Source organism: Mercenaria mercenaria, chromosome 5, assembly GCF_021730395.1.
Source record: "Mercenaria mercenaria strain notata chromosome 5, MADL_Memer_1, whole genome shotgun sequence".
Classification (NCBI taxonomy): domain Eukaryota; kingdom Metazoa; phylum Mollusca; class Bivalvia; order Venerida; family Veneridae; genus Mercenaria; species Mercenaria mercenaria.
In genome coordinates, this window is record NC_069365.1 from 89,324,488 (window position 1) to 89,351,371 (window position 26,884).

General features: G+C 34.2%; 1 protein-coding gene across 1 annotated transcript; it reads right to left on the reverse strand.

Annotated features, from left to right (window-relative positions):
* Positions 1-133: 133 nt before the first annotated feature.
* Positions 134-23,588, reverse strand: LOC128557405 (protocadherin-9-like). Its single transcript, XM_053544760.1, has 5 exons — positions 20,844-23,588; positions 7,495-7,591; positions 3,941-4,075; positions 2,699-2,791; positions 134-252 (listed from the first exon to the last, which is right to left on the reverse strand). The coding sequence occupies exons 1-5, from the start codon at positions 23,586-23,588 to the stop codon at positions 134-136; spliced, it is 3,189 nt and encodes a 1,062-aa protein (XP_053400735.1).
* Between the last annotated feature and the right edge of the window lie 3,296 nt (positions 23,589-26,884).

The window sequence follows — 26,884 nt, forward strand, 5'->3', positions numbered from 1 at the left end:
CTTCTGATTTCTCAATGATATGTGCCATTTTCACGTCTTTTCCACTGCACTAAATTGCTCGCCTCGTGACACACTTTTTGATATTTTCAATGATCAACTCATTAGATAGTTGTGTTGAATTCTATGAGGTCTCTCAGGCAGTCAAACATTTGGTCTGTGTATCTGAAGTTGGCTGTGAATATGTGCCTATTGGATCGTCGAAGATATCAAAGCTATCGGGAACATTTTCTTCTTTATTGCTCCTTGGCTTGCCTACAAAACAGTCATAATGCTCCGGTATTGTTTGTCTTATCAAACAAATTCAGTTACTGTTCTAGTAAAGTATGATATTTCCCCTCAGATATTATTTTTGTATTAGGCATTGTATATCTCTTTGAACACTTAGTATTAAACTGTTCTAAAAATACATATGTTATATCAGTATAGAGTAATTTTCGACTTTCACCTTAATTTTGCTGTTTGATGTGCAATGTACATTTTGTAACATTTTCAACACTCGGGCTATCTGGAGAAATATGCGAGACTCCCAGTAAATGTGAACGATACAAAATATGTTTGGAGAAAGCTTGATATAGTCTACTAAACAGACCACGGGTTTCGAAGGGGGGGGATGCATTTATTTCCAAACAAGAACAAGATCATCTTTGTAAAAACTATTGCTTATTTCTTCTGAACAATTCAGTATAATAGAAATGGTACACGAAGCAGAAATTTTAAAGAATTTACCATGGGGTAGTATCAAAGCTCTTGCGTTGAGCTTTTAAAGGGTACACTTAAACGAAGAAGCAACTAGAGAAAAATGAACATGTATATACAGGCCTTGTCAAAGCCATAAAATGGAAATGTAGCACTACATCTAATGTACTTGACCTAAAACTTTATGAGGTAATGTTTGTCAATTTAAGTAAAACAACACAAATACTGTTGAAAAACGGCATTTAACCCAAAACAAACAAAACAGACTAAACTTTGGTTGTTTTACAAAAAATATTTGCTTCCGATGCTTGCTATTTCTCGACATCCTTTATAACCTTATCATTGCTATTCTTGCAAGAGGTTTCACTTGACTGATAAAACTGTATACTGCACTAAAAGTAAAATACCTACCTGGTGCTTTAAACTCTTACAATGCCGGACGATTAGGCATTTCGTTGGGATTTTCGAACACATAGCATTCCTTGAGTCCCTCGAGGTCAGCAATATTAGGGTCGATATCAGGGAATGGGACTTTATTAAGCTTTGTCCATTTCTCGGCTAACAATAGCTCTAGTCTGTTCCACTGATCTGTCTAGCAGTACAGTATAAACGCGTGGAAGACTCCTGAAATTAGAGGTATAAATAATTGTCTTAAAATATAAAAATTATGGTTACAAATAAATTTCTTTAAAATATGATTTTTAACTAACCTACCACAAAACACGGAAACTCTATTAGAATAACACCTGGAACTGAGGTAATCATATAAATAATCATAAATGCCTCAAATTTAAAAGCTTGGCGTGTGAAATATTTAAACCTAACAGCGTCTCGTCAGGCCTTCAGCCTAATAAAAAGTAATTAAAGATTTTTTTCATCTCTTTTTCGGGTAAATGTTTGAAAATGAAGACATAATAGAAATGTTTTATGTTCCAATTCCAGTGTGTATAGAAATCAGAATTAACGTAATTCTAGGATCATAGACACTGACTATGGTAATTCTTTTTAATGTCATTCTTGTCAACTTGCGTTCTTTTTTGGAGCGGTAGTCTCACAACCAGTCGGGAACCAGACTATATGCGCATAATTTACTGGAAGAAACCCGAATAACACCGATTCCAAAAAATACCACAAAATTTCAACTCGGTAGTATATGATATCTGTTTTCCTTTTCACAAATTTAACCCTGTTGGCGCCGCTTTGGGGTACCGGTACATCTGCTATATTATATAACTTAGTAAAACCTAAAACCTGACCTTATCTTCAATATGTTTTGATCACTTATTTCCAGTATCGTCCTACACATTGTACTTATAGAAAATTACTTACTGAAAAAAAGAACAGTTTGCAAAAAAAAAAAAACAACAACAATAATTTACACTAATTTATTGTGAATTATCAGTATAATGGGGAACAAAGACTTTTAAAATGATAATCACACAAGAAAGCGCGCATGACGGTAAATTCGGGTAATGTTCAATCACCTTGCAAGAAATGCAGCAGTGAATCTTCACACTTTTTGACAAGATGGCCAAGATGATGGTGATAGATTTTGGAAGCTGGGTGAGCAAGAAAGAAAACAGCATGTATGACCTTAATGTGTTTTTACCTTGCAAGAAATGCAGCGGCAACTCTTCACACTTTTTGAACAGATGACCAAGGAAAAAATTCCTTCCAAACATCTCGGGTCACATATATGTTCCGTATTAATGACCATTACTCTAAGTTCATAGGAAGTAATCTCTATCCAATCTGAAAAATATTTTTACTCTTCCAAATTGATCAATTTGTGTTTCTTCTTTATCGTTGGCGTTCTGGGTTGATGATTATAATTGACTTAAAACAATATTTCCCTTAGTGGTTACAGTGTACATGTAAGGCTTTCTATTATGAAAACCTATAATATTGTAAAAGCAATTTAAAAATTTCAAGTTGAGTAGAAATTCCTTAGTCTGAAATGGCAAAAGTCCAAAGTAACTGTATCGATTTCAGTTTCATTTACCATGAAAGACCTGGGCTGAGACTTCGGCATCGGCATCGGCATCTTCCCTTCTTTTAGCTTCTCTTGCTAGTCTGTTAGCTTCTTGTCCATTCTCTGAAAGAACGTTATACATTAAAGTATTTGGCACAGTCAATATTAGTTTCGGCTTTATATTTAGCAATATTTTGGCTTATTTTAGCCTTAATGAATATCCTTCTGTCAAAATTCATAGAAAAGGGGTAGTGGGTGTGTGTGTAGGGGGGAGGGGGGGGGGGGGGGGGGGGGGAAAGGTTAAATGATCAATATAATTATGCCATGTTAAGGATAAACTTTCATCGTTCATTAAAATGTTTTATCATTAGGCATTAACTTTTAAATGAAGAACTTAACAAATGTATTTAGAATGCAGATAAAAATTATATGTGTAGAGTTATATTCACAGGATGACAGATTTTATGCCACATTGTGATTAATAACTTTTTCCAAAATTAAGTGTAGACACTGTCGGAATTAAGGTGTAAAAAAAACTATGGCATGAATAAGGAAGTGCAAAATTAAGACAAACTTATTCCCTATTTTTCTTGACCCCCGAAGACAGGGGACTTTATTACAATTGTCAAATGTTGATAAAAACAGAATATTAGTAACAAAATAATGACTGGGAAAAGTTGTGTCAAAATATTGCTTGAATGATAACAATAGAGTTGCCGCCATTCTGTCAACATATTTTAGTGTATTACTCCTTCGACATCAAGGTGACCGTAGACATCTGTGAAACTGATTGGCTTACCCTGATCATGCTTTGCTCTGCTCTGTCGCAGTACCACCATAAGCTAGCAGGATTGGGTTACCAGAATGGACTGGAATCGGTACTATCCCATAACGAAGCTGAGGTTGCTATTTCTGAGGCCAGTCATAGTAGATAAATACAGAATTACATAAGACAGAATGATTGAAATCAACCACACATAATAAAAATTTCTGGCTTGGAAAGATATTTTGTATTGTTCACATTTACATAGTTTCGGTGTAGTGTTGTTCAACAGACTGAGCTCGTTAATGCTATAATGGGAGACCTCTTCAAGAAAACAGACCCGAAAAAGCAAGAGCAACAAAATAATAATTAAAAGAAAAACAAAACAAAAAATAAACAACAACAAAAACAAACAAACAAAAAAAAACAACAAGACAAACCAACAAACCTACTTGATTGTTGATTTGAAGAAAATATCAACTTTGTAATTGTATAATTCTGTTTCTTACCTTGCTGAGCCTGAAAATCTTGTATTATACATGACCATAATTCCACAAGGGCAACCACCACTCCACTAAATGCCGTCAAAGCACAGATTCCTCCAACAGAACCTAACACCCTTATTACATGGATATTCAAGAAGGCTGAAAGAAGTCAAAATATTAATAGATAAGTAATCATGTTATACTACACTCTGTTGTGACTGTTATGAAACGTAGAAAATTCCAGCTAGGGCAGTATATATCAGCCCTCACATGCCTGATCCGATTTCTCATTCCAAGTCCCTCAACTAGTTTACCAGTTGTGACCTCGACCTTACTGATTGTTTGGCTGAGCAATTCGTAGGATGCTCTACAGTTCGTTACTGTGTTCTGAGATGTGACTGCACTTGGTAAGTGGGTCCATGGTTCAAATCTAACTTCGATGGTTTTACATACGGGTTTTCATTTGTTCAAATATTCCTTATGAAAAGAGTATCTTTTTACAGAAAATCACCCAGTACCAAAATGACCTCTGTCAGCTCAGAAAATATTTGCTGTCTATTATAAAAGAAAAAGAAATAATGAAATTTATCTGTCTTTTACACAGACGAGAAAAGCGTATTGAAATTGTCTTGGCTTGGCAACTCACTAAAACAAAAGGAAATTAAAACACGTTTGCATACAGTAAGGAATTATTATGAAATTAAAATTATGTTTGTAAAGTAAGAAAAGAGAATTTTTGTCAAACTTTAAAATGGGGTTTAAAACTGTTTTGTATTCATTCGAAACCTGCAGTGTATGTTAGTCTGTTGTTTGATAAATTCGATATTTTTCATACATTCCGGTCAAGTGAACCAAATATATAACTATCCAACTGAAATAAACTTGTACAAAGGTCACACTCAGGGTCAAAGACGAATGTTTATAGCTGCACTAAATAGTAATGTCATCACTTTTTTAACTAAACATATCACATGGTCTTTATGATCTTTCCTGTGTAATCCTAAACTGATAAGGTAAAGTTTAATATATTGCAATGCAAGGTTAAGATAATAAGAAAAACAATTATATCATCTAAAATTAATACATGTACTCTTTTAATGTACACAAAATGAAATTATTTCTGTTAAACATCAAACGGAATCGTCAGTTGCCTAGAAATAGATCCTCGATATGACGTAATGTCATTCGGGTATGTACGATATGTCATTATGTTCCATGAACCTGTACGGTATGCCGTAACATCCCTCAGGTCTTTAGAATATGACATAATGTCCCCCGGGTCTGTACGATATACCAAAGACCTATTGCAGGACCATCGTGTAAAAGTATCACAATATTACCACATTGATACTGCGAACAGCAACCTCGAGGATATGTTTAATTGCCTGATACACATGCTATAACTCTTCATAAATATCCGGAGCTTCCTCTTTGAGGATATCCTTCATTGTTTGATACACATATTATTATCGTATGATTGGGCACCTGTAGAAATGATTAATCATAATTCAGACATTACAAGCTTTAAATAAGTCATATGGCTCAATATTTAAACATATGACTAGTTAACAATAGATCATATGACATATTCCTTACAACATGTGAGTAAATTGCCATGCAACGTAATAAAATAGTAACCATTATAAATAATGAAAAAATAAGACAAATGATAATTAAATTATTACTATGTTTTGGCGTTTATTCAACAATTCTTTTTTCTATTTTGTAAATTTTTGTTTATGAAACAATTTTGTTTTATTACATCTTTACATAATGTAATTTAAAGCTATTTCAATTTCCTTTTAAATAAACTTGTAAGAGTGGAAACATCATTTCAATCAATTAAATATTGGCAGAAATGCCAAATAAACCTCCTTTATCTCAACAATATCTGTAATTTATTTAATTCCCCACAACTTTTGGTGCAAGATAACTTTGTCTTTTCTCAATGTTTTATCTCAATCATCCAATTAAAAAGCAGCTATTGACTAAATTGTTTCCGATTGTGTCCGATTTCTCGCCATCTTATCTAATATTGACAGAAAACATTCATGATATTATAAACTAGTTAATAAAGCCTAAAATACAGGCAATAACAATCAGGCAGATAAAATAACTTTAATACTAGTCTATCAAAATGTGACAGCCACTTTAAGAGAAAATGTAACATTTGCAGAGTAAATATTAGAAAAGATAATGCTAAAACTCTCTCGGATCAAAACAAATTTATCAGTTACTGTATCTAATGAAATAAGAAATAATTTGGCCCTGAAGAATTAGCTCTATGTCCAATACATTCTGTCTGTCCCGTCTACGCAAATAATAATTTGTCTAAATAATTGAAAATAAAGAATAATTAGTTATCGAAAGTGTCAGACAACTTAATGTTGTTACAACTTTTAAGACTGGACCAACATAGCTACGTCAATAATTTCTGTGGATGTCTAAAATTTGGGAATGATAGTGAAAACACCTTTGTAAGCTGGACAATGATCATTGTTGCTATTTCTTGTGAACAAACTGAAAACAGTTATTTACTCTTATTAAGTGTATTGAAGATTTTTTTTTCATATCATAATATGAGAAAAATGGTTAATTTTCTAAGTATTTACATGGCCTGGCAATCAAACAAAAGTAGTACAAAGATAAACAGGGCAACACACAACAAACAAACAAACAGTACAATATGAATCCATAATAACTTTCAAAGTATACTTCATATTTATCACCTTTGTCATAAAAATAAACTGCAGATTAAGAAGATTTCCTACGTTCTGAAAATTTTAAAGTCTGTGATTAGGAACACTTTTGACAAACAAAAGGCTCAATTTTGCCTAAGTCGCTCACCTGAACACCCATTAAGCAAATCAAAGCCTTTTCTATTTTGGATGTGATAGCTTCAAAACACTAACCATATCAGCAAACTTGAGACAGTCTGATCAAAAGAGGTCATGAGAAGTTGTTTAACCTTTTGCCTACTGGCGGCAAGTGAGTGCAGAACATGAGCAGCCTGCACAACTATACTACATTAAGAGGAAACCATACAAGGATGCAACAGACCAAGTTCAGTGAGGATTCGGCAAGTAGCTTATGAGAATAAGCTGTTTAGATGTGTTTCTACTTTGGGCTTTGCTGACCCCTAAAAAGGGCTAAGAGAAACCATCTGAAAAATATTCGGAGAGGACCATACAATGATTATAATACCAAGTTAGGTGAGGTGGTTCTTCGGAAGAAGATATTTCAAGGTTTTTCTAGTTTTAGCCCTGGCAGCGCCTTAAATGGCCAAAATTAAATCAGTAGAAAAATGTTTGAGAGAGGACCATACTAGGATGCTTCAGATCAAGTTTAGTGAAGATCTATCACGTGTTTCATGAGAAGAAGTGGTTTAAAGTTTTTCTATGTTTAGCTCTTGCAGCTCCTTAAGTCAGCCAAGCTGAACCATTTTAACAAATTTGAAAAAGGTTCATGCCAGGATGCAACCGACTTAGTCTTGTGTAAATCTGGCCATTAATATCAGAGGAGAAGATGTTTCAATATAAATGTTGACACAGGACACTGGATCATTCATCTGAACTAACTGACTAACGGATGACCGTGAACATAGATCAGATGAGTTAAAAAGCTGGTCATATTATCACTATACTGACCATGTACAGTCTGCTTTTCTGTGAAATACTGAAAATATTTCTAACCAAAATATTAACATCAGGACAGTGTTGTACAGGGTGTCCAAAAAAAACATGATACATCTTTCAAACGACATCACATATTCAAATGACATGGTATAACAATGATTATTATTCCAATATTAAATTAGCATAATTAACTAAATTTCAGTTTATAATCATTGATGAGTTCCATGTGACGTCATTGGTGATGTAATCAAATTCCATCAAAATCCAAGATGGCCGCTGAGGCAGAAGTCATAAAATCATATTATGAGTTGAAATCGTACTTCCCTATTTCCTTTTTTTAAATTACATGACGTTCAAATTTATATTTTTTTACAATAATTACACAACAAAATATATACATATGAACATGCACGGCGTTTCAGTAGATCGGCACACACTGACTGAAAGACAGTTAAAATAAAAACTGAAATCAGAAGTCTTTATTACTAGTCTACTGGAGAATATATCATACAAAGCATCATAACTAACAGCAACAGAACAATTTTAGGGGAAAAAGAAAAATGACTAACAAGCAAAAAAAAGCTATGAAAATTTCACCTTCATATGTAATATTCCTTAAACTGTTTCAAATGAATGCGCTAGAAAATAAAATATACACATCTATAGATTACAAATGACTGAAGACAGGTTCCCACAATTTTTAATCTGTGCTTGGAGACCAGTCTAAAATGCAAGCGTGTCATTGGTCAATTTCAAGAACCAGTCAGACACTGTAGTTTTGAGACTGGCCTCCAATTTCGGTTTCTAAAACACTTTCAAATCTTTGGCCGTTTTAAGGATACAGATATTGCAGCAATGTAAAAATTAATATACAAGGTATAATATGAAAATGCTGATTCTACTTTTAAACATCATTTAGAATATTTCATCAAAAACAAAGGGCTTTTTACTTAAGCTATATAAGGCGATGTAGTGACAAGCACAGGCCCCAATTTCATGAAAAAACTTAAGTAATTACTTAGTTAAGTATATCATTTTAATACTGTGCTATTGCTTAAATTATTGTTATTTAATGTTGATTTTTTCAATAATAGTGTATTTGTAGCTATATTATACCACGGTTAGTAGTATTTGTCTGTGTAAGTACTTATTTCAGTCACACAAATACTAGTATGATATTTCTAGTTAAGCACATGTTTATTTACTCAAGTGTAAAGGAAGCTTAAGTCTGTGTCAAGTGTATTTAGTAATAACAGAGATACAGGTGAAGTTTATCAAAACATTAATAAATATATAAGGGACATAATTCATGGAACATTTCTGCAAAAGTAATGCACCATGTCTCATATCATGTTGCTAATAATGGGGAACAACTATTTTAAGTTTGAATCAATTAAGTAATAACTGAGATAAAGCAAAAGCGCATCACAACGTGAACCTGAAATTCTGGGTAAAAAGGTGGCATAACTCATAACATATTGGTGCCAGCATTATGGACCTTGCGTCATATGATGTGGGGGATGATGAGGAACAACCATTTTAAGTTTGAATACAATCCATTTGGTAACAACAGTGATATGGTAAAAAAGCATCAAAATTAAGTAAAAAAGGGACATAATTCATCAAATACTTGCACCAGAGTTTTGGACCTTGTGGCATATGATGAGGACAATGACGTGGAACTCTTAAGTTTGAATCAAATTCATTAAGTAATAACAAGATATAGATATAGTGCACAAAAATTGACCAGAAATTCTAAGTAAAAAGGGGGCATAATTCATGAAATATTAGTGCAGGAATTATGGCCTTTGTGTCATTAAAGTGGGTGATGATGTGGTACAACTAATTTAAGATTGAATCAAATTCATTACGTTTTGGTAATAACAGAGATAGAGTAAAAGTGCACCAAAACTTTAACCTGAAATTTTAAGTAAAAAGGAAGCATAATTCATAAAACCTTGGTGTTAGAGTTAAGGCCCCTGTTTCAAATGATGTGGGTGATGATGTGGAACAATTATTTCAAGTTTGAATCAAATCCCTTCTGTAATAACAGAGATGTAGCGAAAATGCACCAAAATTAACCAAAACTTCTTAGTAAAAAGGGGGCATAATTCAAGAAAAATTGGTGCCAGTGATAAGGACCCTATGTCACATGATTCCGGCGATGATGTTGAACAACTGTTTTAAGTTTGAATCAAATCCATTTTGTAATAACTGAGTGAGAGTGAAAGTGTATCAAAACTTTAACCTGAAATTCGAAGTAAAATGGGGGGAATAAATTGATAAAATATTGGTGCAAGAGTAAAGACCCTTGTGCCATGTGATGTGGGTAAAGATGAGAAATGACTGTTTTAAGTTTGAAGCAAACCCAATCTGACTAAAGTACAGCTCCTATTACGCTAAGCATAGGATCTGAGAACGACCTATTCATAGCCTCGTTCTGACGATCCTTTCGCTAGCCAATCAGAGCTTAACGTACAACATCTAGCAAATCTACCTGTAACTTTGACTTTTGATATTTGCAATTCTTATGTCGTATTGTGTCAGATAGCCGGTTAGCTCAGTCGGTAGGCCACTTGCTTTGTAAGTGAGGGGTCCCTAGTTCAAGCCCTGGAATAACTGTACATTTTTCTTACTCTTTGACTTTCGAACAAGTCATCTGATTGGTTAAAATAAAAATAGCAATACTGGAAATCCAAAATATACAGAAGACGTATCTGAATGGGTCGTTCTCAGATCTTCGTTTAGAAGATCAAGTACTTAAGTCAGATTGAAGCAAACCCATCAAGTAGAGAAAGTACTTAAAATCTTTAACCACGGTGTTCCTGGAAGGATGTCGACGCCGGGTCAAGTAGGATAGTTCTCCATAATTATATAGTCTGTATACTTCATATAGTCAAGCTAAATATCACCACATCACACACCAATTAATACAAAAACACCCGCATAGTGAAAACTGATTAGAAATCAATCACTGAAAATAAATCTTGCATCGGGATAGCTCATTAACAATTTATGCATCAGTCGTCAACCGATACTTTTATACAGACATTTAACACTGAATAAAGCCAGCAGATGAAACCGCAGGGATTACTTTGTCTGCATAAAATTATTCACGTTTTTCATCGTCTGCTAACTATTTTGTCTCCAGTTCCCGGTAGTTATTTTACCGCGTTTTCTGCTTGCAATTCACGATTTTCTCATGTTTTCAGTGCACTATATAAGTGGTTGTTAATTGATATTCTTCACTCGAGGTTGAATATTTGACAGCATAACAAGTATTTTGATTATTTGTTTATTCCCTGCCACCCACCCTAACAGACATTTCAAGTTTCTTAATAGTTATTCCTGATGGCTTGTAGCTGTATTCGAATATCAAAGACAGATTTTACTTTTTGACTGTGATTTAAACAAGAGTAATCATTTAGTTCTAGAGAGATTCCTCAGGCCAGACATTACGTCTCCTTTATGTTCTGATAGAAAATAAGGTTCACAGTTACGTACCTTATATTTCAAGGGTCTTTAGACATGAACAGTTCCTTGTTAATTATTACTGTTGAGTATTCATGTATTACTAGAACTTTGAAGGCAGATATACATTTAACATTATATGAGAACATTTGAATTCTTCATGCCAGACTCGGTATCTACATTTAGAAAAGTAACATTCACAAGTACGCATTTAATTCTATATCAATATATTTTATGCTGTTTTTTTCCCATGCAATGTTATTCTTTCGTTATCAAATGGAAACTGCCGTTATCCTCTTTGAGCTAGTTTTCATTGTCTTTTTGATTTTACCTTGAAAGAATGTTATGTTTTACACACTGCACATTTTTTCTTATTTTGTGGTTATTCAACGAAGCTGAGAGAGACCACAATGTCCATCTTATATGCTGTTTAACTATTCTAGATAAGATGAGTTCAAGTTATTACATTTGGTTCATTCGGGACCTAATAGACAGCACATTTTTACAGTTTAGATTTTCATGTACATCTGATTGTATGTTTGCCTTAAATTTTGATAGTATGTTTTCAGGCTGAGTGGTGTACAAAGATAAAGATAACCACATTTACCCCACTTCTACTGGTCGATCGTCAACATATCGCACAACATCGTACCGTCTGACATTTGCAAGACAAATATATTCGTATTTTTTGTACATTGGAATGCTGTCAAATACTAAGACCTGTATCCTATATTTTTGTTTGTTGTTTTTGTAGTTAGGAACACGAAATTAGTGAATAATTGATTTACTCACGACATAGAGTGAGTAATTGTATTTAAGACAAGTGTCTCTTTATACATGTTAATGACATGACAAATTTAATGAAAAATGAAATTCTAGTTTGCATTGTGGACCTATTTTATGTAAATTTTCACTTTTGTTGTTTTTTGTTTGTTTTTTTTAAACAAGAGGGCCATGACGATCCTCTATTGCTCACCTAGGTTTCACAGCTTACTTGAACAGTTTTGGTTGATGATTATGAAAGAAAAGTATCTGCAAAAAACATTTTGAAATAGAGCTTATGTTTTCTGATAAGAAGATCTTAAAAATTTCTGTTATTAAGTAGAGGGTCACTTAAGGAACATTTGTGTGAAAATATTTTGAATTTTGGTCAGCAGTTTCAGAGAGGATTTTTTTATTTTTTCCATTTATCCGTATCAAGAAAAACTAGCTCCAAACTCTAGGCAGCCGTCTTTTTTAGCACATATACATGGCTTAAAGAGAACTTGATCACCAAATGTACTTTGCTGTCAAAATATTTTGAATTTAGGCGAGTGGTTTGAGAGAAGATTTTCAATGTTTTCCATATAGCCACAAAGGGAGCAGTCTAGCCCGGCCCCTTTTAGTCATTTTTCAAAGGAAAAAGAAGGATCTGAAGGAGTTGAGTAGAGGGTCACCTAAGAAATATTTCTGTGAAAATATTAAAATATCGCGCCAGCAGTTAAGGAGGATAAGATTTTCAAAGTTTTTTCATCTGGCTGCCATGGCAACCAGAATGTTGCATAGATGAACTAGATTTTAAGGTGTCTGAAAGGGCCATCCAAGGAATACTCCTGTGAAGTTTGGTTGAAACTTGCAGTGGTTCAGAAGCTGTTCTTTAAAGAAATTGTGGACATGGAAGGATCATGAACCTGAAAGCAAACTGAGAGCACCTGATGCTCAGGTGAGCTAAAAAAAATTACAGTATGTCAAAAAGCAGACAATTATAAAACTGCAGTTCTTTTTTCTGTTAGGTATTTATGTCATATGACTACACTATAGGAAGACCAGGTACAGCTGTCAGAAATATTTCAGACACTGACTGGCACCTTGAAAAAAAACCCCACCAACCTTACTTTACTGTAAATAATATTATTATATTTATTACAGCAACAATATTTCATCAGAATTGAAAAGGAAAGTAAAACAACTTGCTGGCTTAATGCCTTCCACAGATAACAACAGCCCTCCAACCTATAGTGGTGAGGGGCAAGTGATTTGAAATAAGTGACCATAACCACCCAGTCACAAAGGTCCTTTAATACTGTGAAATAATTTAATTTTACGGACATCAAATTTCGTGGTTTTGGCCAAAACAGCATTCTTTGAGGACATGAATTTGTGGGTTTCACATTGTAGATTTAAAATAAAAGTGAATTTCATTAAAAATTTTGTTTTTTTGTGGATTTAATTTCATGGACTGAAAGAAACACGAAATTCACAAAACTTTGTCCCCACGAATCATAATTATTTCATTGTATATGAAAAAGAAATTAACATTTGCCCTAGAAAATGCTGCATGTGATTATCATTCATCAGATGTGGTCATTAATCATCATTACTAATAGATAAATAACAGCTACTTTGCACAGAACAATAAAATTCTATTTCAGAAAAAACTAGAAATGTGTCCATGGGACACGGATGCCCCCACTACATGACAAAGGACAGGGGCCATAACTCCTACAATACTGGATGAATCCGGACACGAAACCCCAGGTGCACAACTGCACATGCTGCACATGCTGACCATACTTTTGGAGCTACGCGCGACACAACATTAAAATGACCAATTTTTATCTAAGTCAGGGGCCGTAACTCCTACACGACTGAATGAATCCGGACGCAAAACCCCAGGTGCACAACTGCACATGCTGACCAACATTCCTGTAAACTTTGGTGACTCTAGGTCAAATACTTTTGGAGCTACGCGCGACACAACATTAAAATGACCAATTTTTTACTAAGTCAGGGGCCATAACTCCTATAAGACTGAATGAATCCGGACGCGAAACCCCAGGTGCACAATTACACATGCTGACCAACATTCCTGTAAAATTTTGAGACTCTACGTCAAATACTTTTGGAGCTAGGCGCGACATAACATTCTCGGAAGGACGGACGGACATACGGACAAGGGCAAAACTATATCCACCCCCACATCCCCCCACCACTAAACGTGGGGACATAAAAATTCTACTTGTACCTCGGTAAATAATTTTGTTTTCAATACTGAAGAAGTGAAAATTGTTAAAATCGGCAAACTTTAAAAGATTGTGAATTTGGGAAATGCCAGGATTCCACTAATTGTTGTACACGACACTTAAGCAATTATAAAAATAGCAATTGTGTTCCCCGGTGCTTGCGCAGAAATCTATTTTCGGATGAAAACAATGTCAATATTAAGCCATTAAGCAAAAATGAGTAAAGTTTTGTGGAAAAATAATCAACACTTCATAAGCTCAAAAAAAAAACAAAAACAAGTCAAAATATTTTTCTGACATATACATGTAGGAAAACTGACCAAAATACTATACATTCAATTTCATGTTCTAGAAATACATTTCTGTACTATATGAGACATCAGCGATTACAAAGAAACAAAATGTAATTTAAATATAACAAATTTTCATATTTGCGTAGTCTGAAATCGTAAATAAAATATCTAAATGCTTACAATTCCCTGGAAGGTAACTTTAAGTAATTATTTTCTACTAAAACGGTTTATGTCTTTTCCATAAAGGAACTATTTTGGGATTTGTGACTTCTTCACAAATGGTTAGAACAACAAAACTTATCATAAGTACTGTGAAAATAACAAATATACCAGCTGGAAATGTATTTCTTACTAATTATTTACTGCATCCTAAAATAAATTTTCTATTTCTCCTTCCATCTAAAAATGTTTTGCATAGTATCATAAATGCACAGCTGCTTCATATCAATGATAAACATGATTATTTTAATTCAAACATTTAAATTAAAGTCACATTAAGCTTTCAATTATCCCTAAGACATCGTGAAAACTCAAACATTTCCCTTAAGGCATTATGCAGATCAGATTGCCCCTTAATGCGTTAAGACCCTAGATTCCCCTCAAGGCATTTTGAAGTCCATATCTTAACTGAAAGGCATTATGGGGACCAAAGATTCACCTCAAGGCATTATAAAGAGCTTCTATTCCCGTAAATGCATTTTGAAGACAAGACATTCTAGAGTACCTTAGATTCCCCTCAAGGCATTTTAAAATCCCTAGATTCCCCTAAACTAAAGGCTATTGAAGACCCTAGGTTCACCTGAAGGCATTTGAAGATCATTGATTCTTCTCAAGACATTTTGAAGACACTTAGATTCCACTCAGATCATTATCAAGGCATAATAAAAATCCATTGTTTCCCTTCCAAGAATAATAATTTCAAAGCAATTGCATTGCACTCTTAGTCTAGGACAAGTCTATATTGTATGTTCTTTTTAGTAGTGGGTCAAAAAATATCTTCAGACATGTGATTTATAACACAGTTTAAAAGCCTAGTTTTCCAGTTACAGAATCGTCTAGTTTTTCCAATACAGTAATGTCAGTATTCAAAGCAATTGATATCCCCTCCAATGCTGAAATAATACAGGAATGTCAAAGAGCTTTCTCCAGACCATTTTACCTCCATTTAGTGTCACATTATTGAGTGAGATCAAGAAAACTGAAAAATAACATGTTATCTTGCTGAGACCAATGATGTGGGACACCATGATACACCACTTGTACTATTTGATATAAATAAGAAAACTAAATGTAAAGATATGAACTTTATGACATGGTTAGATCATGATAACTTTGTAAAGCCATGAAAACTTTGTAAAACAAACTTTGTAAAACAAAAAAACTTTGCAATATCATGATAATATTGTAATAGAGCCATGAAAACTATGTAATATCATGATAACGGTATAAAGCCATGAAAACTTTGCAATATCGTGATAACGTTGTCATGAAAATTTTTAATATTGTGATAACTTTGTCAAGTCATGAAAACCCTGTAATACCATGATAACTTTGTAGGACCATGGGAAACTGGAATGACCATGATAACACCAAATGGTTTAAAGAAAGACCATTGGAACTAGTTGGGATCACATGAAGCAGGTTTATTCATAATTACCTTATCTGTACAAGTAAATATGAAGAAATTGGAAGAAATTGGCAAAATATTATCCCCTTTTTCAAATTACATCTGAGCAAAAATATCAAATCATATAATATCATGACCTTTACAAGGAAGTAAGACTATAATGTCCAGCTTTTTAGGACTAGAATTGTATCAAATACAATTAAACAATGCCATTAAAAGCTCACTGACCACAAATATTAATCCTACAGTAAAATTAAAAAAAAATCTAAATTTTTCCGACATGAGACCAAAATGATAATGGCATTCCTATATCCATGAAGGATCACAATGGACACTTATTGTGCTCCCTAAATGGGGAAACTATGGACACTTATTGTGCTCCCTTAAACTGGGAAACTATGGGCAATTACTGTGTTCCCAAATTGTGGTAACTACAAACACTTATTGTGCTCCCTAATTTGGGTAACTATGGACACTTACTGTACTCCTTTATTTGGCTTACTTTGGACACTTATTATGCTTCATAAAAAGGGTAACTATGTGCACTTACTGTGCTCCCTAACTGGGGTAACTATGGTCCTTTATTGCGCTGCTCTCTAGCTTAGGTAACTATGGGCACTTATTGTGCTGCTCCCTTATCGGGTAAGCATGGGCATCTTTGACCTACTCACTACACAATCACAACTTACCTTTATGCCAATTTTGAAGTCAATACCTTGAGAAGTTATAATGTGTTCTCAGGACATGAATTATGATGGATAGATACATCTCATTATACCTATGTTTTTTTCCAAAACGGGCATATAAAAACACTAAATTCTAGGTTCCGGAATCAACTGAAACAAAACTTTAGGGGCAATCAACACTTAATTCACATGTTATATTTCATGCTACAGTTAAACTTTAACAAAAACAAACATTTCAGATATTTTCTGAATGATGTGTTTCCATCTTCAAAGCCAATCTATTAAAATCCGCCTAATTTATGCCCCTTTATTCTAACATGGCTACTGAGTTACTTCTGACTTTTTTCACGAGTTATCTTTGGAATTGTAAATTTTAAATTTTTATTGTCTACAATGAAATTGTGACAAAATGCAGCTTGAGATCATATACAAATGCATACAGATATGGACAGTATACAGAAACATCGTGTGCGAACCATCAAAATTCAGAAACTAATACTGTGCCACCATTAAAACATATGATAAATCACCCCAGAAGTCAAAATTTATTTTACAAATTTCTTCGAGTGCAAACATATACACATAATCTCAACCCTGATAGTGTCAAAATCAACAAAATGTCTGGTCAACAATCAAAGGGGGGGGGGGGGGGGGGGGGTCCCAGTTAGGTGTCTGCACAAAATGTTTTTTGATTTTATTTATACTTTGTGGTAATATACCTACATGTATTAAGTTTCATTAACAAGTGTTACTGTTACCAGTTTTGACTTAATTTTATAGATATTCACATTTAAAGTGGGTGGGGTAATCTGACATGTGGCCAGCCAGGAACACAATTTCTGCTATTTTTTTAAAAATGGTTCTAACCTTTTACCTGAAACTTTCATGATAAAATAACTATGCAATGGACATTCACACAATATGTTGCATTTTAAATTGTACTGAATACTTTTTTCATCACAGAGTCACAAAGTGGTCTAATCAAATTTACTGATTTTCAATGGACGAACTTTACCAAAAAGCTAGAACATTTTTATTAGTTGAGATATTAAGGTGTTATTTTCAGCAGATATTGTAAACTAAATAAACATTAAAACTAGAAATGTGTCCATGGGACACAGATGCCCCCACTACATGACATTAGTCAGGGGTCAGAACTCCTACAATACTGAATGAATCCGGATGCGAAACCCCAGGTGCACAACAACACATGCTGACCAACATTCCTGTAAACTTTGGTGATTCTAGGTCAAATACTTTTGGGGCTATGCGCGACACAACATTAAAATGACCAATTTTTTACTAAGTCAGGGGCCATAACTCCTACATGACTGGATGAATCCGGACGCAAAAGCCCAGGTGCACAACTACACATGCTGACCAACATGCCTGTAAAGTTTTGTGACTCTAGGTCATATACTTTTGGAGCTAGGCACGACACAACATTAAAATGACCAATTTTTACAAAGTCAGGGGCCATAACTGCTACATGACTGAATGAATCCGGACGCGAAACACCAGGTGCACAACTACACATGCTGACCAACATTCCTGTAAACTTTGGTGATTCTAGGTCAAATACTTTTGGAGCTATGCGCGACACAACATTAAAATGACCAATTTTTTACTAAGTCAGGGGCCATAACTCCTACATGTCTGGATTAATCCGGACGCGAAAACCCAGGTGCACAACTACACATGCTGACCAACATGCCTGTAAAGTTTTGTGACTCTAGGTCATATATTTTTGGAGCTAGGCACGACACAACATTAAAATGACCAATTTTTACAAAGTCAGGGGCCATAACTTCTACATGACTGAATGAATCCGGACGCGAAACCCCAGGTGCACAACTACACATGCTGACCAACATTCCTGTAAAGTTTTGTGACTCTACGTCAAATACTTTCAGAGCTATGCGCGACACAACATTTTCGGAAGGACGGACGGACGGACGGACAGACGGACGGAAGGACGGACGGACAAGAGCAAATCTATATGCCCCCCTCCCCCCAAAGTGGGGGCATAATGACAGTATATCAGTATACTCTGATTAATATTGGAAGAGTGGTACACTCTCAAACTGGGAAAAAGTGGGTGGGGTAAATAAATATTCGAAGCAACACTACAAAAATTGTGCAGTTGTTACAAAATGACCTCAGATTGTCTATTACTATCTTAATTGTGCCCCCCATGAGTGGTGGGGGCATATAGATTTGCTCTTGTCCGTGCGTCCGTCCGTGCGTCCGTCTGAAGTTCGTGACGCGCCTAGCCCAAAAAGTATTTGATATAAATTGATGAAACCTTGCAAGAGTCTTTATCATGATATGAACTTGCGCACCTTCTATTTTTCGTCTGACTCCGCCCCCTAATTTAAGAGTTACTGCCCCTGAAATAGTAAAAATGCACATTTTCACCTTGTGACACGCCTAGCTCAAAAAGTACTTGATATAGATTCATGAACCATTGCCTTAGTCTTAATCATGATATGAATTTGCTCATCTCCTACTTTTAATCTGGATCAGCGCCCTATTCCTAGAGTTATGGTCCCTGAAATAGTCAAAAATGCACATTTTCACCTTGTGACACGCCTAGCTCAGAAAGTATTTGATATAAATTGATGAGTGTTTATCATGATATGAACTTGCGCACCTACTATTTTTTATCTGGGTCTGCCCCCTATTTCCAGAGTTACGGCCCCTGAAATAGTAAAAAAATTCACACCCTGTGTCCTACAGACACATTCTAGTTTTATTAAATACTGACTTGGTTGATAAATTTTAACAAAACATTTTTCTCTTTAATAAGACTTTATACATGTGTACCATGGAAAAATCAATGCAGAAAATTTAATGTTAATTTGAACAATAGCTTTCCCCAAAATATACTGCCTCAGGCAAAACCTTTTGTTAAATACTTTGAGCTTTCAGGGTTAATTTGGTTTGTCTACATGTCATGTTCAAGGTCCATGCTTTTTCCATGACACACATGTATAAAGTGGGAAATTTTTTGTTAAAATTTATCAATCAATGCTATATTTAATAAAATTAAGATAGTAATAGACAATCTGAGGCCATTGCTTAACAACTCCACAATTTTTGTAGTGTTGCTTCGAATATTTATTTACCCCACCCACTTTTTCCCAGTTTGAGAGTGTACCACTCTTCCAATATTAATCAGAGTATACTGATATACTGTCATTTTAATGTTTATTTAGTTTACAATATCTGCTGAAAATAACACCTTAATATCTCAACTAATGAAAAATGTTTTAGCTTTTTGGTAAAGTTCGTCCATTGAAAATCAGTAAATTTGATTAGACCACTTTGTGGCTCTGTGATGAAAAAAGTATTCAGTACAATTTGAAATGCAACATATTGTGTGAATGCCCTTTGCATAGTTATTTTAACATGAAAGTTTCAGGTTTGAACCAATTTAAAAAAAAAATAGCAGAAATTGTGTTCCTGGCTGGTCACATGTCAGATTACCCCACCCACTTTAAATGTGAATATATATAAAAGTAGGTCAAAACTGGTAACAGTAACACTTGTTAATGAAACTTAATACATGTAGGTATATTACCACAAAGTATAAATAAAATCAAAAAACATTTTGCGCAGACACCTAACTGGGACCCCCCCCCCCCTTTATTACATGAATTTCAAAATTAATTTTATAGAAAATATTCGAACAAATATCATATTTTATCGAATGTAACTTAATTATTGTTCAAAATTAATGAAATTTGACTTCTGTAGCAATAAATCTTGACAAATACAACAATGTAGATTTTGTTAAGGCTAAACAAAAGTAATCTTCAGTTTCCTGTTCCATGTGAATGTTCCTTGACAATAACAAATCTACTGGCCATTTTCATCTGACATATTGTAGTTACTTTTATTCTAGTGTTGTTTTAAAAATAGCAATCCCTGAGATAAAACTACTTTTTATATTTAATTTACTTAGCCTTTAGAAATGGTTTAACCTTTAGCCTGCTCGCGACAAGCAATTTTGCCTTTGCGACCAGTGTAGATCATGATCAGCCTGCACATCCATGCAATCTGATCATGATCTGCACTGTTTGCCATTCAGTCAGTATAATTTGGGTAAGCACCCCTTTTGATAGTTAATGGTACTGTCCAAATTGAGAGATGGACATGTTCATTATAGAAATTTAGCTGGGTAAGGGTTAATAGAATATAATGTTGTTACCTCTGTAACTGGCTCTGTGAACACAGAATTGTTTGAAAAGTTCCATTTGTGAATTCCTAGCCCATCTAAGCCATCTTCAACTGAAAATCTAGATTCCTTTTTCTTTTTCAGTGAGTCGACTTTATCGTATGGACGGGACATGATCGTACCATTAGCAGTATTGTCTCTTATCTCAGTCATGTTATTTGGAAGCTTGTTTATTTGAATATTCTGAGTCTTCATTCTATTTCTGTCAAACTTCCGTATGACACAGATCACAATTATAACCGCCAAAGACAAGAAGAACGTCAAAAATATAACCACTATGACTATAACAATATTCGTGTTTGGTCCTGAACTTACAGGTGGTGGCTCAGTGGTTGTCTCGTTACTGTATTTAATTACAACATTTAATTCTCCTCTTTCAAATCTTTGAGGTATTCCCCCATCATGCACTGCAATCACCAACGTAAATTTCTCTTCTGCATTCTCTTCAACTTCATATGGCTGAGCCACTGAAAGAACTCCAGATTTAAGATTAAGTAAAAACAACCTATTTGAATTATCTTCTTCGATAACATACGACAATTTACTATTTTCTCCCTCATCTAGATCGTAAGCTTCTATTTTTGTAATGAAACTTCCGCTTGGTTTTAAATGATCGATAACGATTGTATCATTTATGTCTTTTTTAGGGAACACAATTTTCGGTGACTGGTCATTAACATCAGTCACTTTAACAACAACATTAGCACTACTAGTTCTTTTCGGAACTCCTTTATCTATTGCAATAACAGTAAATTCATAAGACTCTTTCTTTTCTCTATCTAATTCCATAACCGTTTTTATAACTCCATCAGGTAAGAGTAAAAATGGCAGTTTCATTTCTTTTGTATCAGCAATAGCATAAGTGAACATTCCGTTTTCATCAACATCATAATCCTCTGCTGTAAGTCTATCAATGACAGTTCCTGATGGAAGACTTTCTTGAACATAGAACAGAAAAGTTGCATTTGAAAATTTTGGCGCATTATCATTTTCATCTTTTATTCGGATATTGACCGTTGCATTACCAGTGAGTGGTGGCTTTCCAAAATCACATGCAAAAGCTTTAAAAGTCCACACACTTTTGTCTTCTCGGTCAAAAGATGCAAGTGCCCTAATTGTCCCAGTGCTTGCGTCAATTGCAAAGTAGTCCCGTACTGCTGGTTCTAAATAATATTCAATCTTGGAGTTATTTGTATTACTTTTATCAGCATCTGTTGCTCTTACAGATATAACTAGGTCCCCTCTGTTATTATTTTCAAAGAAATCTTCAAAATATTTATTTTTTGTAAATTTCGGGGTGCTGTCGTTTTCATCAGTGACACGTACAAGGAAATTATCAGAAGAACTTAGAACAGGGTTACCTTTATCCTTACAAGTTATGACTACTGTATGAAGATCTTGTTTTTCACTGTCTAATGTTTTAGCTACAACAACTTTAAAGCCTTTATTTGATAAAGTTTTAAGGGCAAAAGATGAATCAACAACAGAACAACTAACATCTCCATTCTGTCCCGTGTCCTTATCTTTCACTTCAACATGGGCAACAAAAGTATCTACTGTCGAAAATTCAGAAACATTGACAACGCGTCCACTGCCACTTGATAAAAGATTAATTTTTACAGTTGGAGGGTTATTTCCAGTATCCTCTACGTAAACTGTTACCACAGCTTGATTTGTGGATAACAATGACGGCTTGCCTCGATCTACGGCCTCAACAATTACTTTGTAAATTTTTCCTGGTTCATAGACCAACTGGCCAATTACACCGAGAACGCCTGTGTTTTCATTAATATAAAACAGTGACTTGAATTCTTCCAGATCTGACTGATGTGGACTTAGATGATATAAAAGCCAACTGTTTTCTTTAATGTCATTGTCAGTGGCACTTATCTGTAAAATACCAGTGCCATCTTCAGTATCTTCCTTTACAGTTACATTATAAGCAGTTTTAGTAAAGTACGGCGCATTATCATTTTCATCTGTAATAGTAATATTCAATTCCATCGTTCCAGCTCGTTGAGGTCTGCCACCATCTTTGGCAATTACGGTACAAGTATAAGAATCTTTCCTTTCTCGATCTAACTTTCCAATTATAAGAAGTTTTACTGAAAGTCTTCCGTCGAGTTTACGTTCTACATCTAATGCGAAAACATTTAAATCACCAATAAGTTCATAATACTGAATAGAATTATTTGCACCTGTGTCATTGTCATTTGCACTTTCAATCAAATATGACGACCCGTTTACTGCTGCTTCTGATATAGCAATTGCTTGAGTATCACGTGGAAAAGTTGGCGAATTATCGTTTATATCGTTGATAACAACATTTACAGAAATAATCTCAAACAAACTATCTTTCCATTTTGAAGTTGCAGCAATGTCGAACGACAAAACACATGGTTCAGGTACAAAGCATTCTGGGATTGATTCCCGATCAATAACGACAGTTGTAAATAAGGAACCAGTCTCATCATGTATGCTAAGTATAGAATTAATCATCGTCTGCTCCAAGAAATGGAAGAGCAAACTTCCTCGATCTGCTGCCGGAATCGACCTTATGAATCCAGGTGCGTCTGATACATTTCCGACAAAAGTCCATTTTTCTAACTCTTCATCTTTTATGAAAGTTATTTTATAATACTGTCCAGTTGTTAAATTTACTGCACTTAAAGTTAGAACAAGTATAAATCTTAGTTTCCAAAAGTTGTCTGAAGCCATTTTATCAACCATATCCCTAGTCACTGATCAGCAATACCTTCCTGAAAATATAAAAAAAAATAATGATATAAAAATTTGAAAATAAACAAGAATTTTTTTAGATGATTTTGTGATTGTTATGAAGATTATTATCATTATTTGGAGTGTTTAATAATAAAACCAGAAATCATCATACCTGGTAATTAACACCTATTAACATGTATTGTCTAACATACTGCAACAAAACCTTTAAGGATATGATTTATCAGGAAAAGCCTTTATATCATCAAGAAAATGCTTTTAAATTAACAATGTTTTATTTCTGTATGCTGATTTTCACTTTTTTCTTTCAGGAGGAAAAGGAAAGAATAAAAAACAAGTAAGATCATCCATTTACACACTTGTAGTATTCCAAAGACATTTTCCCGAAATAATTTCCCATCAAAATCACGAGACAAGTCTGAAACACTTGATAAATCTATCCGCTAAAGTCCCATTTCCCAAAGTGTACGAAAAAAGAAATCATAACTTTGTTAGTGTAAATGGCCAGCGGAATACATGATGACAACTGTCTGAAAAATTGGGACTTTTTCCGAGCAACAAATCACATCTTCTCAATTATATCTTTTACCTCTCAAAGAAGAGTCAATTTAAGAACTAATCTAGACCAGAAGAAACATTTATCACACATTTATCCAACAACAAAAGATTCCTAACAGAAATAAATACATCTGGGAATTTTTTGACTATCCAGTTCCTACATGAGATTAGCACAGAGCTATTCCTTGATGTAATTCCCACAGGACAAAACAAGACATCTCTGACTTCCCGTTTCCAAATATATTCCCATAATGCTATATTTAGACACAAAACTAGTTGGTACTCTGTCTTTAATTATTGTTACGATTCAATATATCTTGAATTATTTTTACTTTAAAGAACAGTTAAAATAAAGTTCATCACATTTAATCTCATTTAGATATTAGAACTTAGAAAATTTATGAATATTTTCTATTTCTGATTAGGTTTCTCTATATATTTCATGATATCTGCAAAGAAATCAAAACCATCTGTTAAAGATTTACAACTATATTATTAAACCAATTTATTATCTTTTTCTCAACCATATGTATTTCAATGTTTTTAAAAAATATGACTCTACTAGTTTCAATCTTCATTTTTTCCAGAGAGCATACCCCCGCCCCACACCATCACCATAACGTTTTCCCCTTCACATGCTAGATCTCTGGACAATTTTAAAATTCTTTGCCACATCTTTGCCCTTTCTGAATATAGAAGCAATAACCGTTAATAACACATCTCCCAGACAAAATGTTTATTTGAGGTTTATTACAACTGGAGACATAATTATTATACACCAGTATAAGACACAGGATGATGTCACAGACAAATTTTACACCTACAACTTTACTACTGAACATCTGCAAAATTTACACAATCTTGGCATTACCAACATAACAGATCCACAGAACAACCCTGATAACCGACACCTCTGATAACTGACTCCTCTGATAACCGGAACCTCTGATAACTGAAACCTCCGAAACCTAATTATATAAACCTCTGACAATCTAAACCTCTGATAACTGACACTTCTTTGAGAAGTACAAGGCAGCTATTTCCTTTCATACCCAGCCAAATTCTTTGTATATTAACCTCTTCATAGCAACAACCTCCCTACAATGACCATTTTCAGTCTATTCAGTGATATAAAGTCTACCAGGTGGTATAGAGAGGTTCTACTGTATGTAGTTTTCATCAAAAAAGTTTCAAACGTAATATTTCTTTTTTGTTAGATTATACACAAAATTAATATATAAGTATTTGAAGAATTTATGCTGGTGTTTGATTACTCTGATTTACTCATGTGTCTTGTTTATCTTAATCTTTTAACCCTGCTAAATTTCAAAAATATACTGACTGATGACGAACAGTGCAGATCATGATCAAAACTGGTCGCAAAGGCAGAATCAATTGTTAAACTCCAGCATGAAGAGTGCTAATTTTTCAAAAAAAAATCTTTTGAAAATTTTGATATTTTTATGTAAATTGTCTATACATACTGTATACAATTTTTGCTAAATATTCATCCCACAAAGAAAAATGGCACAAATATTATTTTTCGGCATAAAACTTTTTTTTTTTCTGGGATAAAATCATATGGAAATCACTGCTGGCGAAGTCATCATGTCAAATAAGCCCAAAACTCTTTATTAGGTAGCAGGACCTTGGAAATTGTGCATGTAATTTAGTCAAAAATAACTAACTGAAGGTGTTAAAGCCAGTAGTGATGACAAGCTGGTCTGCAAGAATGTCACGCCATCAAAGCTTCATCATGATGAAATTAATGCACATGGAATTTCTGCAATGTCTCTGATATTCAGATTAGTGGAAGTCATAGAAGGAATTATAGTCATTACTGTATAATAAATGAATGCATTTAAACACATACCTGATCATGAAATGTCAGTGGCAAAATTATTTATGGGTTCCATGCAGCTAACAGAAGTAATCTGACGACCTTATGCTCATGAATATCACAAAAAACCCAACTGTTTTCACTGTTGTCTACCAGTATTTACTTATAAATAAAACACATTTGAAAGACATGCAATTCTTCTTTGAACAAGAACTTTCAGATCTCCATTTGAAAAAGGTATTAACCATTAGCCTGCTGGCGGCAAATGATTCTGCCTCTGCGACCAGTGCAGACCTAGATAAGCCTGCACGTCCGTGTAGTCTGATCTTGATCTGAACTGTTCGCTATTCAGTCAGTACATTTTCTGTGAAGACCCCCTCGAATAACAAATGGTACAAATGGCCAAAATTGAATGATAGACCAGTCCATTTTAGAAATTTTAGGCAATCTGGTTTGTAAGGACGAATGAAGTTCAAGATCATCTATATAATAGAGGTCAATTTGTAGGTATTGCCATAAGGTTTCATGAGGAGGAGTATGAGCTAAACTGGGTCATTTGTGTGGGCTGTAGGACCAAAAATTATGTTTATTAAGGTTTTAAGTTTAAAGGTGAAGGTCATATGAGGTTCAATGTCGTTCAAATATATGTCAGTTTGAAAGTCTTGACACAAGGTTTGTTGAATTTGTATGAACTAAACCGGATCATTAATGTAAGCTGTAGGCAATGGGGCGTACATATGGAGAGACAGACAGTTCAATCAATATAAGCCGGAGGCATAAAAACAAAACTTTTCAGAACAATATAATCAAGGTTCAGGAAAAAGCTATTGCATTAGTCTGGCTCTGCATGTTTTAAAAAGATTCTGTATTGTAAGCC

Coding starts and splice junctions, on each gene's coding strand:
- LOC128557405 (XM_053544760.1), bottom strand. CDS start 23,588: ATGGCTTCAGACAACTTTTGGAAACTAAGATTTATACTTGTTCTAACT. Junction 7,592..20,843: donor TCACAGAGCCAGTTACAGAG/GTAACAACATTA, acceptor AAATATTTTCAG/TATTTCACAGAAAAGCAGAC. Junction 4,076..7,494: donor TCACGGTCATCCGTTAGTCA/GTTAGTTCAGAT, acceptor GACTTCTTTCAG/CCTTCTTGAATATCCATGTA.